The sequence below is a fragment of the Acartia tonsa genome, chromosome 7 (assembly GCF_053477335.1).
Source record: "Acartia tonsa isolate MP-2025a chromosome 7, ASM5347733v1, whole genome shotgun sequence".
NCBI classification, from domain to species: domain Eukaryota; kingdom Metazoa; phylum Arthropoda; class Copepoda; order Calanoida; family Acartiidae; genus Acartia; species Acartia tonsa.
This window is the reverse complement of record NC_137266.1, coordinates 5068790-5086946: the sequence shown is the minus strand read 5'-3', so window position 1 is coordinate 5086946 and position 18157 is coordinate 5068790. Positions and strand designations below refer to the sequence as shown.

General features: G+C 34.5%; 1 protein-coding gene across 1 annotated transcript; it reads left to right on the top strand.

The window, feature by feature from the left end:
* Nucleotides 1-13267: 13267 nt before the first annotated feature.
* On the top strand, nt 13268-18157 carry LOC145324719 (uncharacterized). Its single transcript, XM_080167321.1, has 5 exons — nt 13268-13406; nt 15560-15659; nt 16210-16300; nt 16593-16673; nt 18073-18157. The coding sequence occupies exons 2-5, from the start codon at nt 15561-15563 to the stop codon at nt 18129-18131; spliced, it is 330 nt and encodes a 109-aa protein (XP_080023447.1). The 5' UTR covers nt 13268-13406; nt 15560; the 3' UTR covers nt 18132-18157.

Below are 18157 nucleotides of genomic sequence, written 5' to 3'. Positions count from 1 at the left end.
GATATATTGGGTACAGGGTAGCCAAGCAGGGTTAGGTTATGATATATTGGGTTCAGGGTAGCCAAGCAGGGTTAGGTTATGATATATTGGGTACAGGGTAGCCAAGCAGGGTTAGGTTATGATATATTTGGTACAGGGTAGCCGAGCAGGGTTAGGTTAGGATATATTGGGTACAGGGTAGCCGAGCAGAGTTAGGTTATGATATATTGGGTACAGGGTAGCCAAGCATGGTTAGGTTATGATATATTGGGTACAAGGGTAGCCAAGCAGGGTTAGGTTATGATATATTGAGTACAGGGTAACCAAGCAGGGTTAGGTTATGATATATTGAGTACAGGGTAACCAAGCAGGGTTAGGTTATGATATATTGGGTACAGGGTAGCCAAGCAGGGTTAGGTTATGATATATTGGGTACAGGGTAGCCAAGCATGGTTAGGTTATGATATATTGGGTACAGGGTAGCCAAGCAGGGTTAGGTTATGATATATTGGGTACAGGGTAGCCGAGCAGGGTTAGGTTATGATATATTGGGTACAGGGTAGCCAAGCAGGGTTAGGTTATGATATATTGGGTACAGGGTAGCCAAGCAGGGTTAGGTTATGATATATTGGGTTCAGGGTAGCCAAGCAGGGTTAGGTTATGATATATTGGGTACAGGGTAGCCGAGAAGTGTTAGGTTATGATATATTGGGTACAGGGTAGCCAAGCAGGGTTAGGTTATGATATATTGGGTTCAGGGTAGTCAAGCAGGGTTATGTTATGATATATTGGGTACAGGGTAGCCAAGCAGGGTTAGGTTATGATATATTGAGTACAGGGTAGCCAAGCAGGGTTAGGTTATGATATATTGGGTACAGGGTAGCCAAGCAGGGTTAGGTTATGATATATTGGGTTCAGGGTAGCCAAGCAGGGTTAGGTTATGATATATTGGGTACAGGGTAGCCAAGCAGGGTTAGGTTATGATATATTTGGTACAGGGTAGCCGAGCAGGGTTAGGTTAGGATATATTGGGTACAGGGTAGCCGAGCAGAGTTAGGTTATGATATATTGGGTACAGGGTAGCCAAGCATGGTTAGGTTATGATATATTGGGTACAAGGGTAGCCAAGCAGGGTTAGGTTATGATATATTGAGTACAGGGTAACCAAGCAGGGTTAGGTTATGATATATTGAGTACAGGGTAACCAAGCAGGGTTAGGTTATGATATATTGGGTACAGGGTAGCCAAGCAGGGTTAGGTTATGATATATTGGGTACAGGGTAGCCAAGCATGGTTAGGTTATGATATATTGGGTACAGGGTAGCCAAGCAGGGTTAGGTTATGATATATTGGGTACAGGGTAGCCGAGCAGGGTTAGGTTATGATATATTGGGTACAGGGTAGCCAAGCATGGTTAGGTTATGATATATTGGGTACAGGGTAGCCATGCAGGGTAGGCTATAAAAGTTTTCCGGAATTTTAATAAATATAATAGATTTGAAATCTGCATAAAATTTTAAGGATTTTTTATAAAATTCGTTTTTTATATAATTCATTATTTAAAAGCGCAAATCCAATTTTAGTTAATAAATTTTGACCAATAGGATAGGTGGATTGGAAACTACCTGTGCTCTAATTGGTTGAATGATGTACGTCACTTAAGCTTCTCCAATTAGAGCGCAGATAGTTTTCAATCCACCAATCACAGATGTCAAAATTATTTAACTTAATTTGTATTTGCGCTTATAGATAAAGAATTATACAAAAAACGAATTTTATAAAAATTCCTTAAAATTTTATGCAGATTTCAAATCTATTATATTTATTAAAATTCCGGAAAACTTTTATAGCCTAATGCAGGGTAAGGTCATCGCAAGACAGGCCTCGTAATAAGACATTAAGAAAAAAAACACACAACCTATATTTTTTTTTTTAAGAGAAGCTTTTTCTATAATTAGGGTCGGTCCGTTCGTCCATTACAGTTAGCTCTTTTCGTTAATTCAAACAGGTTAGAATTGTCCTATTGATTTCAAACTTTGCATGATGTAGTAGTGAGGTACGATTTTGAAAGCTTAGCAACACTATAATCGTTACCAGAACTTCCGTACGTCCATTTTAAACAAGTTGATTTTTGACTTTCATATATTCTCAGTTCTGACACTCTACGAAATTAATGTTCGTCTGTCATACCATTTCAGAGCTTCGCTTTTTTGGACGGTGTCATCCTTGTTATACATAACAGAAGCGATTATAATTCTTAACTTACTTTGATAAAATTACATCAAAACCTATTTAGTTGTATAGCATCTAATTACCAAAAAGTACTCTCAATTCACATTTTTTAATAAACTCATGGCAATATCAATAAATGTATAATGAGGAAAATAATTTTTTTAAAGGAAATTTGTAACAAGGATGACAACATCCATAAAAGCAAAGCCCTGAAACGGTGTAGGACAAACGGACATTAACATTTGTATAGTGTCAGAACTGAATAATCAGAATATAAATGTATAAGAGTCTAACCAAAATTGTAATTAAATTTGTTGAAAAACTGCTTGATACAGGATTATGTTTATGGACATACTTACATTTTTAAGACTTGATTCTAGAGTTGCTTCGCTTATAATAATGTGCTTTGTTGTTTCAGAAATCAATATACCAAAAATCAGATAAATCGGATGATTAGATCACATAGAAATTTGTTGTTAAAAAAGTAAAAAAAATCAACATGTTTAAAATGGACGTACGGACATTCATGTAATGATTATAAAGTTGCAACGATTTCTAAATCTTACCTAACTACTAAAGGAATCACCATGCAAAGTTTGAAATCGATAGGACAATTCTAACATGCCTAAATTAACGAAAAATGCTATCTCTCTGTGACTGACGGACGTACGGACTGACCGATCCTAATTATAGAAAAGCTTCGCTTTTAAAAATATAGAATCATGCAACCAATGAGAAATTTTTATTACACGCAATAATCATACAAATTCATGTGTTAAATACAATGAATTTTTATCATTTTTTAAAAACGAAGCTTTTCTATAATTAGGTTCAGTCCGTCCGTCTATCCGTATGTCAATAACGGATAGCTCTTTTCGTTAATTTAGGCATGTTAAACTTGTCCAATCGATTTCATACTTTGCATGTTGATTTCTATAGGAGTTAGGTATGATTTAGGAAGCGTAGCAACTCTATAATTATTACTAGAATGTCAGTACGACCATTTTAAACATGTGGATTTTTTTACTTTTTTAACAACAAATTTTTATGCGATCTAATTATCCGATTTATCTGAATTTTGGTATACTTATTCCTGGGACAACAAATGAATATGATTATTTATTCAGTTCTGACACTATACAAGTGTCCGTTTGTCCTACAGTTTCAGTACTTCACTTTTATAGATGTTGTCATCATAACGCCTGTTCTTTTTTCCCCTTGTCTTTCTGTCTATACGAGATTAATAATACGAGATTAAAATTACTGAGGGATAACTTTTGAGATTAATTTATGGCTCATTATCTTATCTCTGCCACCACCACTAAACATTCACATTGAACGCCCCCACCACTTTGGTTTTTCTATCTCATTTCTGCGTATGAAAGGTAGAGGGCTTTAACTGAGTATATAAGAAATTATAGTAACAGATATGATCCTGCATGTCCTGAATCTCCAGGTCTCCAGAAATCTTTAAATGGCTCATATGACCGTATTTTTTGACTTAGAGACTTCAAATTTTAACCTTAAGATTTTTTAAAAGCGAAGCTTTTCTATAATTAGGGTCGGTCCGTCCGTACGTCCGTCCGTCCGTCCGTCCGCACGTCCGTACGTCCGTAACGGATAGCTTTTTTCGTTAATTTAGGCATGTTAGAATTGTCATATCGATTTCAAATTTTGTATGGTGATTGCTTTAATAGTTAGGCACGATTTAGAAAGCGTAGCAACTCTATAATCATCACCAAAATGTCCGTACGTCCATTTTAAACATGTAGATTTTTTTACTTTTTTAACAACAAATTTTTATGTGATCTAATCATCCGATTGATCTAATTTTTGGTATATTGATTCCTGGGACAACAAAGTATAATGTTATAAGCGAAGCAACTCTATAATCAAGTCCTAAAAATGTAAGTATGTCCATAAACATTATCCTAAATCAAGCAGTTTTTCAACAAATTTACTTACAATTTTGCTTTGACTCTTATACATTTATATTATGATTATTCAGTTCTGACACTATACAATTGTTAATGTCTGTTTGTCCTACCGTTTCAGTGCTTCGCTTTTATGGATGTTTTCATCCTTGTTCTATTATGTCTTCATGACATATTAAAATTTCATAGAAATTTCCACCGCCATTTAACTAACGACCACCAGTTGGGGCGGCTGGCAGCTGCCAAGTACAGCTGCTGCTGCCAAAATTTATGTTTTGAGATTTCTAATATAAAATTTACATACAGATAAATATATTCAGAAAAAATTTAAAGTTTTAAAAGCTGTGATTTTTGTTGAAAAATATAAAAGAGTATATTGCCGGATATCCGGCCGGGTAGTTTCAATATCCGGTGTCTGGATATCCAACCCAACCCTAAGAAATACACCTTTTGTACATTTTTAAGTTCAATTTTTATCTTCAATTCAAAGTTTAGTAAATATTATGATATAATTTTAGCACAATTAATAATTGTTTTCTGTTGTTCAGACAAGTGGAAAATTTAGAATCAATTTCACAGCGTCTGATTGGCAGGGCCTTAATTAGAACCATTTTTTTGAGGTATTGTTCAGAGATGGGGTTTAAAAAATGCCCCGTACGATTTTAACAGAGTATACAACTTAAGAATTCAAAATTTTAAATTATTATATAAGCCATTTGTATAATGTCTAACATAGCTCTAAAAAGATGCATAAATTAATATTCAGCAAAAATGGATTGAAGATAATTTGTTAAATGGATTGAAGATAATTTGTTTTTCTTCTATGAAGGCCGTACCAACAAAAGCGAAATAATTAAATGAATTGTTGTATACTCTATCTAGTCAATCAATCAATCAAGAAACGCGGCATTTGTCTTTCAAAAACCCATCTCAGGGGGTACAGGGATATGTTAATGGCAGAAGTATATCTTTTCCTCTATTTTAAACGGTATAATATACCATTAGAATGTAATTAAAGAGGTAAAATGTTTGTTCAACTACCAGCGGAAGACTGTTGCTATGTCAGATGCTCGACATGAATAGTAAGAGTAGGGGGAATGCCTTGGCCCAAAACAGTCGCAACTCACTACCATGCACAGTTAGGACTTCCCAGACAAAGGTCGTGCAATCGAAGGGTTGGTTGTCTGATTGGCAAATGGACGCTTTACACCACAATCATAGGGCTTAGGGCTGACAACCCTATCCCATATCCATAAAAAAAAGCCAATATTTCAATAAATAACTAAGAAGTATCAAAGACTTTTGACTCAGTGAATTTATCCTATACAAAACTAATTGGGAAGATGCAAAAAAAGAACCTAAAACAGTCTCGATTCTCAATACTTAAATCTTGAAAAAAAATAACATTAAACCATCCTGGGACATACTTGAATCTTCCCTTAATTGGAGAACTCAACCGATACTCATTATCTATGTTAGGCTAAGGAAACGTTAGTCTCAAAACTTTTTGATGCTTTACCCCATCCTTACACTAAAGTAACAGGATGTCTGTTTGTCTGTGTGTTTTTTTGTGTCTATATGCTTGTACCAAAGGATCTCGCTTACCGCTGAACCGTTATGATTCTCCTTTACAGGGTAGCTTCTCGTAGGTCCTGGGAAAGTTTTTACCTATTTTGTGGGAGGGTACCACCTACCTCCCAAGAGGAATCACAAAAAAAAAAAAAATTTTAACCCAGAGACTCCAACGCAACATAAAGAGGTATCATAGAGACTTGAACAAAAAACATTTAAATTGCCACTAGAGCCTCTAGGGGCGTAGCCGCTAGTAGAAAATAGCATCTGCTTGTGACAAAATTGTGACAGTTTTTTTAAGTAATTTAAATCGAAGCTTTTCTATAATTAGGATCGTTCCGTACTTCTATCCGTCAGTACACAACGGATAGCTTTGTTAATCTAGGCATGTTAGAATTGTCCTATCGATTTCAAACTTTGCATGATTATTCCTGTAGTAGTTAGATACGAGTTAGAAAGCGTAGCAACTCTGCAATCATCACCAGAATGACGTAAGTCCTGTAAATGTAAGTATGTCCTTAAACATTATCCTGCATCAAACAGTTTTTCAACAAATTTACTTACAATTTTGCTTCGACTTTATATTCTGATTATTCAGTTCTGACTCTATAAAGTGTAAATGTCCGTCTGTCCTACCGTTTCAGAGCTTCGCTTTTATGGATGTTGTCATCCTTGTTTAAATGTTAAAACAGCTGATGAGCATAATAAAACTTGCTGACGATATAGTTTTTAAATTGAAAGAATAATCAATATATCTCACACTGTACTATCTATATATTCCTGATAAATACACACCTTTACGTCATATTAATTAATTATAAAACCTTTAATACGATATGTTTATTTTTCAAAAAAAAACAAGGATGACAGCATCCATAAAAGCAAAGCTCTAAAACGGTATGATAGACGAACATTAACTACTGTAGAGTGTCAGAACAGAATATACAAAATATAAATATATAAGTTTTGTAATTTTGTTGCATAACTTCTTAAAGGGAGTGTGAACGTAAAAATTTCTCATCTGATTATCAAATCTTAACATTTTCTAAGCACATTTCACTACACTGATCAACCAAAAACGTCCTATTAACAAAAATATCCAGGAATAATGCCTTGATTTTATGGTATTTTGGGAGGGAAAAAGAAAAAAACAGGGAAAATCTAAACGTTTTTGTTTCTTATAATGTTTGTAGGGATATTTAACTTGTCATATACAGTTGAAACAATTTACTTACTGTTAAGGATTTATTTTATGATATAAAATTGCCAATACGTTTTTTTTATAACATAGTAATTAGGTAATAAAGATCTATTTTAAATTACCTCACTGTCTACAAAGGGTTGAATCTTAGATTTTGTTTAAAATAATAATATCCTTTTTTATTGTGTTAGACAATTAATAGCCCACTTTGGAGAATTAGTTTACACTTTTATCAGACTGTTAATAAAGAAATATTGCACCTTTATTATTTACAAATTTGTAATTAAAGGTGGGCGAGAGATGGGCCATCTAAAGTTACTTGGATACAGTTACTAATAAAAAAAACCTGTTTCTAGCTTTGTTATTGTATTTGGTTTTCAACAAAAAGTATTGCTTATTTTATCAATTTCTAAGTAACTATACATTTGTTTAAAGCAAGTATTATGTTAAAAGTCAGCTTAACCGTTAGAGAACTATGTCAAAAAGTTTAGTTTTAGCTATAGAAGGAAAAAAAGACAATTAACTGCACATTTATATAGTCCGGAAATTTTTCCCCCAATCTTGGACTTAGTAAAAATCGATGGAAAAAGCCGTTTTTTAAGGAAACGAGAGACAGTTTTGCCCTATGTTTGAGAATATATGAATGAGATGATGTTAAGGTTTGATAATCTGATGAGAAATTTTCTCGTTCACAGTCCCTTTAAACACAGAATACAGTTTAAGGACATACATACATTTTTGGGACTTGAATATAGAGATGCTTCTCTTATAAATTATAATAGGAATCAGTACACCAAAAATTAGATCAATCGAAGGATTATATCACATAAAAAATTATCAAGTTTAAAATGGATTTACGGACATTCTGGTAACGATTATAGAGTTGCTACGCTTTCTAAATCGTACCTAACTATTACAGGAATCATCATGCAAAGTTTGAAATCGATAGGTCAATTGTAACATGCCTAAATTAACGGGAAAAGTTACGGACCAACCCTAATTATAGAAAAGCTTCGCTTTAAAAAAAAAAAATTTTTTGGCCATTTTGTATTCTTAATTTTATAATTATGCGAATGAAATAAATTTAAGTCAATAACCATAAAAATAAAAAAAAATAAATAAATCCTCATATGCTGTCAAATTGCAGATTCTTACGAACAAAAGCGCTTACGGGCACATTCCAAATGTAGAAGATATTTGAATCTAGCATATACCAACAACGAAATTAATCCAGAAAAAAAATCACTAAACCTATCCGTGATTTTTATCTGTCGTTGGGGAGGGGGGGGAGCAACACATTGTAAAATTGACGACCTTTTTTGTCTGCCCCCCAAGTATTATTTTAGATTTATTTCGCTTGTTGGCTATATACCATATTCCTGCTTTGAATCATATTGAGAAAAAATCCACAAATATTATATTTGTTATTTTGACTGTAAATAATCATAATTATTTGCATGATTACATTAACCAAAAATACAAAATCTTGTTGCTAAGAAAGGATATTTAAACAAGGATGTCTACTATCAAAAAGAGCATGGAACTGTTATTTATACCAGCTAATACCAATTACGAAATTAATTCGAGGAAAAATCATAAACCTATACGTGTTTTTCAGCTGTCGTTGGGGGGCAACACATCGTAAAATTGACGACCTCTCCGTTTGCCCCCCAAATATTACTTTAGATTTTATTCGCTTGTTGGCTATACCTTATTCCTGAATTTATACTAGTACCCAAACTTTTATAAACACATTTTCTCATTCATTGACTAAAAAAGAAGCAAGAAAAAGTGGCCCCACAGATTATGACGTCATACGATAGAATAGCTAATGAGGGGCCAGTATACAATAATGGTAAAATTTATGCTGGCCTCTCATTGGTTATTCTATCGTATAACGTCATAATCTGTGGAGCCCCTTTTTCTTGCTTCCTTAAAAACTTTGGAGACATTTAATAAATTTTGATGGTTTTGTTTAAATTAACAGTGTTTGCAATATTCTACCAATGATTTTAAATTGGAAAAGGGGTATTTTGTTGATCATAATTGGAGGGATGTATAAATTAATCACCAGTTGTCAAAGCAATAATAATTTCTTTGCTACCATGACCGTGGACAATGCTAATACAGAATGACGAACTTGCTAAATTAAATAGAAGGTTCACTGTTAAAGAAGCAATTTTTCATTATGATAGATCGCTTTCTTTAATAAAAATTGTTCTTCTAAAGCCAAGTAATATATCTCCCACTGTCAAAGGAAATTATATTTTGTAACAAAAGTATTTCAAATAAAAAAATAATTTTGATTATAATTTGTAATTTAAAGTTAATTATTGATGAATTTGCTATGTTGTGAAATTTAATCTGCAGTACTCATTATCCCCCCACCCCCGCATCCCTACCTCCCGCCCCCCAAGAACGTCCAGGGGGGTTAAAGTGATGATTACCCTCACATATAAATTTATCCCTACCTTGGGGGTGCCGTATGCAGCCCAAGCCTTTTAGGAGTGGGTATTTACCCTCCCACCTCCAAACAATTAATAATCCCTAAAAAAATAATTTTGGCACGCCCCCCCCCAAAAAAAAAAAAATTAATATATTACAATTCTACTTCTTCTTAAATATATATTTTACACTCAACTTTAGAAGGGTATTAGCCCACCATCCTTTAATTTAAATTCCCCCTCCCAACATAAAGATTTCGCAACCCTCCCCCCGAAAAAAAGGAATAAAAGGCTTGGACGCCCTTGGTGACTTCTGCTAAAGAAAAATAGTTAAATGTTAGTAAATTCTTATCCAAGAAGATGTCTTTCTATGCGTGCATTTAAGTCTTTTTCGAAAGGCCCTAACACTGTGGGGCTACCTAATACCCAATAAACCTAACCTAACCTTATTTACATTAATAAACAACAATCCCTCCTCCTTATTTTCAATTTTGGTTCAAGGGACTTTGTGGGAAACGACGAATAAAACCGATATTTTCTGCTTTTGCCCTCCATACTCAGAATACGAGAAATGTCTTCAATTTTTGAGCCTCCCCTTAATTTTTTAACAGGATGTTGTTTTGATAAAAAAAAGATGGCTTTCACAAACTTAAAGGTGCCCTAACAATACAACTAAGTTTTATATTATTCCAAAATAAGGACAATCATTTCCAAATATTACAATTTATAATAACTTTTAAATAAAGATAAAATGATTATGAATCTGTAAAAGAATAAAATTAGTTTTTTTTTTTAAACCGAGAAAAAGATTTTAGCATAAAAAATATTAGGGTATAGTCCCTTTCGTGTCAACGCCCCTCAAGGGGCTATTCGTCGTATTTTCAAAATGGCTTTGATAGGTTGTTTTGGGTTAGGTGATTGACCCGCAGGGTTAGGCAATTGGCACCACAGGGTTAGAGCCCCCCCCCCCCCCCGCATTGTTTCATACCTTAACCAAAATTATATAGGATTGACTTATTAGAATGAAAATCTCGAGGCTGTGCTCTTTGAGAGTTAAAAAAAGGCTTTAATAGGTTTTGATGGCGTTTTGCTACAGCTTTTTTTGCCTGCACGTGAAAGTTAACGTCAGAATTATAATCATTGACCCAGGGTTAGGATAAAAAATTTATAAACCCTTTCAATTTCATGTGTGCAAAAGTCTGCCTTTTGTAGTTTAGAAAGCAAGGGTTGTGTTGTGGTTTTATTGTCATTGTCCACACCCTCCCGGATTTATATCATTAAATTATATTGTTAAAAATAAACTGCTGAAATCACTCAAAAGAAACTTTGGAACAACAGGGAGTGATATTTAATTTTAAGAACACCTGTTTTGCCTCTAATTATAAACAAAATTCTTAGACTTATTGCCATAGTATTTTTTCTGTACCAACTCTATCTAAAATAATACGTAGTTCTTTAATTTCTTAAAGATTAAAAAATATTATTTACATAATTTATTAAAAGCGAAGCTTTTCTATAATTAGGGTCGGTCTTAAAAGCGAAGCTTTTCTATAATTAGGGTCGGTCTTAAAAGCGAAGCTTTTCTATAATTAGGGTCGGTCCGTCCGTACGTCCGTAACGGATAGCTTTTTTCGTTAATTTAGGCATGTTAGAATTGTCCTTTCGATTTCAAATTTTGCATGGTGATTCCTTTAATAGTTAGGTACGATTTAGAAAGCGTAGCAACTCTATAATCATCACCAAAATGTCCGTACGTCCATTTTAAACATGTTGATTTTTTTACTTTTTTAACAACAAATTTTTATGTGATCTGATCATCCGATTGATCTGATTTTTGGTGTATTGATTCCTGGGACAACATAGTATAATGTAATAAGCGAAGCAACTCTATAATCAAGTCCTAAAAATGTAAGTATGTCCATAAACATTATCCTGAATCAAGCTGTTTTTCAACAAATGTACTTACAATTTTGCGTTGACTCTTATACATTTATATTCTGATTATTCAGTTCTGACACTATACAAGTATTAATGTCCGTTTGTCTTACCGTTTCTGTGCTTCGCTTTTATGGATGTTGTCATCCTTGTTTGTAAACATCTTACTTGATGAAACAAACAATGATTTTTCAAAATATTAAGTACATTTAATATTTTTTAATCAAAGAAAAAATATCTACTCTGTTAAGCGGAACTATTACAATTTGAGTTATGTGTTTGCCCTGTTAAACGTGGATGCCTTTATTACATCAACAAAAACTTTGTAAATCTAATACTTTTGGTATTCCCAGAGAGGGTCCCACTTAGGTTTTTTCACATTCTTTAATTATCATAAGCTTATCATATTTAAGAACTTGACTTAATTTGCACAATCTATAAGTGAATAAAATTTTGTACTATTACTGTGATCTAAGGGAAAAGGGTAATTTTGTTTTGTAATTCGTTATTTGTGATGTGCGTCATTTTAGCAAGAAACCTGGCATTAGCTTTTATGCAATTCAACATTTATAAGATCATATCCATTATTAGTCAATTTTAAAAAAAATTAAATCATTGAAATTGGAAGTCAACATTATACTTCAAAGGTTACCAGGGTTTGTACGTGTTAAGAAAAATGTCAATTTCCCCTAAAAGTAATTCGTGAAAAATAATCTACCCACATATTTCTATGATATACATAAGTATAGTTTCCTGCAAGTTTATCCGCGATCGTGGCTCAATACGTATCGCATCCGCTTGTTGCCTGAGAGGTGATTGGTTCGAATCTTGGGCCAACACGGTATCATAACTAAAGACATTAAAAATGGTTCCTACTGCTGCTATGTCAGGTGCACGTGAGTTAGTAAGTAGTAAGAGAAGAGGGAATGCCTTGGCCCCTCACTACCATGCACAGTTAGGACTTCTCAAAAAAAGGTTGTGCAATAAAAGGTTTGGTTGTTTGATGGATGTTATTCCATTACACGTGGATGATGCTTAAATTGAAGGAGAATCCCATCCTTACAAGATAACACAGGTTTTATTCTTTTAGATAGATATCCACTTCTCTATTGCGATTAACATTATTTGCAAAAATTTTCTCTAGAAGATAACAAAGCACAAACAAATCATATGTTAACAAGCGGACAATATGAAAAGGCAGATTTATCATAGTAAACTGGAGAGGTATACTAGCAAAAACACAGCAGTTTATCTTAAATAGCAGTCAAGAAATCCATTTTCCTAATAGAGTTAGGACGGACAGACAAAGTAAATTGTTGCAGGGATGGGACAATGTTTCGAATATTCAATTATCAGGGGTCTCAAAACTTGGGGACAGGCCACAGGTGTTTGTCAAGGATTTAGCAAGATTTTGGGGACTAGCATGCATTTGCTGCTGAATTTGTTATGATCATAGCAGGCAAAATCAATAAAAAAAATCAAAGCAAATTCTAGCAGACAAAAATTTATATGGAATTAAATTATTTTAGCTGGTTTTCACAATTATTTTTTTCCATGGTAATATCATTTCATTGATACAAACTCTTCTGTGATATTTGTGCAGTATTATATTATATCCAGTTTTCTACGAATATAAAAATGTACAATCATAAGATTAAAACCAGTATTTTTTAGCCTGTGCCTTCAGCATTTCTGGGGCTAAAAAGATTGGTTTTAATCTTATAATTGTACATTTTATATCCACATAAAGCAAGAATAAACTATTCTTGAATTTTAGAAGCAGTTTTTATATAATATTTTAGTGATTAATTATAGAATGTTTACTACATTGTGATGTACTGGTAATCAAATTTTTCTTCAAATTTTCTGGATAAATCTGCTTTTCATTGCCTTTCAGCAAAAACTCTTAAATTGCCCAATGTCCCATCCTTTACTCCCTGAAATTGTTGATTAGCTTTGCTAATAAAAAAAAGGGGTGTGAGAGGTGTAGTTGCCGACAACTATGAAGGAAACTAGGAAATTGCACGAAAAATTTGTTGAAGAAAATCATTGAGGCAAGACACTCACTCTTTTCCGACTCATTTCACAACAAACCTTCACACAGACAAGGTAAGAGTTATTTATTTATCGTATCGTAGTATAGGCAGCTTTCCGCGGATATGGAAATGAAAAATATTAAGATTAAAAACAATTTAATGATTTTTATTTCAATGTTCGTGGAAAATTGTCTATATAATGGTATACATTATTTATCAGAATGGCTGAGAACCGATTATAATCCAGCGGTTTTAAAAGCCTTACTGGAAATTCTATTTTATCTCCAGGGAGGTAGGGGACAGTGGGCTGTTTATTACACTAATCCCTAAAGATTTTTCGAAGGCTGAACAACTTTGGGGACTTTTACTGATTTTTGATTGGCTGTTTCATTAAGTTTAGTGTCTTTACGTTTCAACCACTAATTGTAATCTACTCAAAGGATTAATTTGTGTATAATCATTGGCGATGTACATCAATTCATCGGCCATTGTTTTATTCCTGATTTTATCTTTACATTATTGCGCGGTAGTTGCAAAATGAAAGTCACTGTAAATTTTCTTTCAAACAGAAATCATCCAAAATAAAATAGGCTTTCTTTGATGAAAAATTAAAACTAATATTGCAATGTATTAAACTATCGGCCGGCTACGCCCCTAGAGGCATCTAGGGAGGCCTTCAGTACAGACACACAAACACACAGACAAACATACAGACATCCTGTTACTTTAGTATAAGGATTACTCATACTTTAAATTTGGAAGATTGTAGCGAGGAAGAATGTGAAGTAATGGTTTTATCACATTATTGCCATTTCCATAAAGTGGAAGATGATTAAAGTCCCTCTACAGATTTTACGTCATACGATAGAATAGCCAATAAGGGGCCAGTATACACTGTAATTGACCAATGGTAAAATTTATGCTGGCCTCTCATTGGTTATTATATCGTATGACGTCATAATCTGTCGAGGGACTTTAATCATCTTTCATGAAGTGCCAAGCGAGCAAAGAAGCTCTTGATTTTTAAATAAAATGAATGGAAATTGGGTTAGTTTTTATTCCTTGCCTAACCCCTTTGGGGCATGTACGGGCGGTGCATTAACACTGCAGGGCCAACTACCTAAACCTTACCTAAAGTAAAAAACAAAAACAAAAAACAACAACAACAAAAACTATCCAAACCCCCTTCCCCCAAATTATTTACAGTTTACATAAAAATACTGTGCTAGGTGGCCGCCCTAACTTTTTTATCATTTTTAAAAGCGAAGATTTTCTATAATTAGGGTCGGTTCGTCCGCCCGTTACAGTTAGCTCTTTTCGTTAATTTAAACAGGTTATAATTGTCCTATCGATTTCAAACTTTGCGTGCTGATTTTTATTACAGTTAGGTACGACTCAGAAGCGGAGCAACATTATAATCGTTACCGGAGAGTCCGTACGTCCATTTAAAACAAGCTGATTTTTTACTTTTTTGACAACAAATTTTTGTATGTTAAAATTATCCTATTCATTTGATTCTTTAAATACTGATTCCTATTACATCAAGGTATAGTTTTATGAACGAAGCATCTCTATAATCAAACGTCAGTATGTCCTTAAACAGTAACATGGATTTAATCAGTTTTGCAACAAATTTACTTACAATTTTTTATAGACATATGCATTAATATTCAGTTCTAACAGTATACAAGTGTTAATGTTCGTTTGTCCTTCCATTTCAGAGCTTCGCTTTTATGGATGTTGTCATCCTTGTTTAATAGTGAATAATGTTACTACTTCTCAGCTTATTGATAATTAACCCTTTTTGTATATTTTATTTTGGTTGAAAAAATTTGACGCTAATAGTTTTAAACAAATAGGTTTTTAAAAAGTACCCAAAGTTAGGTCAACTTGTTTGTAAAAATGTACCCGCTTACTCAACAATCCAAGGGGGGGGGGGGGTACTGCTTATTTGGCCATACAATCGCATTTCTGTCAACACAAAGTTATCAACCATATATTTGACAAAACAATGGATTTATCATTACTTGGATGTTCATCTTTTCTAATACAGTGAAATTCGCAGCGGGCTAAGATACCGGTACCTCCATTCACTACTTTTACCCCATCCCCTCCCCTACCGTATGAACGAACTGACCAAAAAATTAGTTACATATATTAGAAACCTAAATTTACAACAATTTTTCCCCTGTCCTGATATCCACGTCTATACTATATCCATTACAGGATGAGAGGAGTAGCTCTGCTAATTGTATTTAGCCTGCTAGCCGTTGTGTCCACCTCACCTCTGCCACAGAAAGAGGATGAAGACCTCCCGCCTATGCCTGTAAGATTTTAATTCTGCAGCCATAGACGATCAAGGGCGGGGGGGGGTTGTATCGGGGTGTTTAGTGTTTACACCCCTCAAACTTTGAAACCTTTAAATTTGTTTTAAATACACTAGATAACACCCCCCTCCCCCCCCCCCCCCAAAAAAAAACCTTTTAACCCACTCGAAAAATGCATGGACGTCCTTGAAAAGCAGCTACTCTATCATTAGTGTCATTTTATCCAGCAGACAGTCCTGTACTTAGATGTAGCTGAGGTTAAATTCTCCAATTATCATACAGCCTCTTCAGTCTACTTTTTCTATCAAGTTTCTTGTCTTAATACTGCCTGAAGTATACATAGTTTACCCGCAATCGTGGCTTAACAAGTAGCGCATCCCTTCATCACTGGGGAGGTGACAGGTTCAAATTCTGTTGAGTAATTATTGAAAAAATCTATTATATTGAAGCCCGGTGAATCAAAACTTTGAACTTTGTTTGCTCGTCACTAATGGGTTAAAACAAAATCACAAAAGTAAAGATACGTTCTTCAGCTCATTTCTGTTTTAGTATCAGTTTACAAACCGTGTAAGTGAACAAGAGGCAGATCCAAATGGAATCTACTGGACCCAGGACGAACAAGCTCTGGAGGAAAATCCAGGTAAAAACAGCTAAAATATTGCCATTAAAAAGTCCATATGTATTTAATACATGTTGCTTTTTAATTTTGACATCAAATGTTTTAAAATGATAATTTATTGACTGTTAGACACTAAGTAATAAGCAAAACAGCTCTATTTATATTCAAGTTTAAAAACGTTAGTATCTCGATTTTCTGTGTTTGAATTCAAATCTATTTTCTTATTTAGAATCTGTGCTATGTTTGCTAATTTCCGTTTGTCTATCGAGCGCTTAGCTTTTAATTGATATTTCCATCCTTGTTTAATTTGTAGGTCGTGTGGATGGCTCGTATTCCGTGCTGATGCCAGATGGAAGACTCATGACTGTCTCATATTATGTGGATGGAGACTCAGGTATAGTTTTACCAGCAAAGCCCGCTCTATAATTAGGGTACATCCTTCCGTCTGTCTTGATGCCAGATATTTCATTGACCATCACCTGTTATTTGGATGGTAATTCAGGAATAGTTATACCATTGTCGCAGCTGTTCTATAACTATGTCCGCTTGTCTGTCTCAATGGCAATAGGTAATCATATGACAGTAACCTATTATATCAGAATAAAGTATACATTTTATTACCAGCGCAGCTGCTCTTGTTTTTTTTTGTTTGTTTGATTAGCCATAGTTTCTTAGGGTTTGGACCTAAGACTCTTGGAGTATGTTGAGACACTTTTGTATAGCCACCAGGGCCAGCTTAGGCTCCACGTTCATGTATGACTTGACACGCTGTCTCATGAGAGCTCCTCGTTATTACCTCACCCTCGCCGGTTTTGAGTATGGCAGGTGTCCCAGATTAAGTCACCGTAATGAATGACACTCTCCTCAGAGGAGCCTGGAATTAAGGGAAGTGATGGTATTATACACTTGATTATAGGCATCCAAACTACCTAACAATCTCCCTTCCAACGCAACTGGGGGAGGTTGCGTGAATACACATTAGAGAATTCGAGACAACATGTTGTGATTGCAACATGCATGGGTTTGAACTCGAATTCTCATCACCGTAACTCAGTGCGGTACCACAGAGCTATGGCGCAGCTGCTCTATAACTCTGTGGTGTTTCCGTCTGTCAGCCTCGATGACAGATGGAAGACTTCTGACCGTTTCCTATTATGTGTATGACGATACAGGTATAGTTTTACCTGCGTAGCTGCTCTACACTAAGCTCTGTAAGTACGTCCTGATATTATTTCGAAACGTCACTCTCTATGACGTTAGATATAAGGGTAGTTATTGTCGAGCAGCTTTGCTTCAACTTAGATTTGTCAGTCTGTTGCAAGACTCCGTCACTTATTATGGCTATTGCTATTCATGTGGCTATTGCAGTGTAGCTAAGCTACTCTGTAACCATGGTATGTTTGTCTGTATATCTTAATAATTAACAACTCGCTCTTATTCACCTATGTTAGTAGCTGCTGCCACTTACAAACATTTTTCAATGTAATGAAGGGAAAGCTAGTCAACCAACCTTGTTTTGACTAGGGTTGGCCCGGATACCGGATATCCGGCTGATTTATAATATTATATCGGATATCCGGTTTATCCAGCCGAAAATCTGGCAAATTACCGGATATCCGGCATTACAAATTTCCGAATATCTGAAATCCAGATATTTTCAATATTAGGTATCCGGCCAGATATTAAAAATGGCCGGATATCCGGACATTCGGCCCAAACTTAGTTTTAACAACCTACAGAAAAAAATTGGGCAAGTGATTTGATGGGCGAACTAATAGGATTTGTTTTTCTAGGTTTTGTTCCAACAATAACATTCGAGGAGAATTATGCCCCTGCTTGGGAGAGAAAATAAGTAAACCTTCATTCCACCATGAGGAT

Bases quoted from the DNA above. Each gene is read 5' to 3' on its own strand.
- LOC145324719 (XM_080167321.1), top strand. From the start codon at position 15,561: ATGAGAGGAGTAGCTCTGCTAATTGTATTTAGCCTGCTAGCCGTTGTG. The intron at 15,660-16,209 runs GTAAGATTTTAA...TTTCTGTTTTAG, and splicing joins AAGACCTCCCGCCTATGCCT to TATCAGTTTACAAACCGTGT. The intron at 16,301-16,592 runs GTAAAAACAGCT...TTTAATTTGTAG, and splicing joins AGCTCTGGAGGAAAATCCAG to GTCGTGTGGATGGCTCGTAT.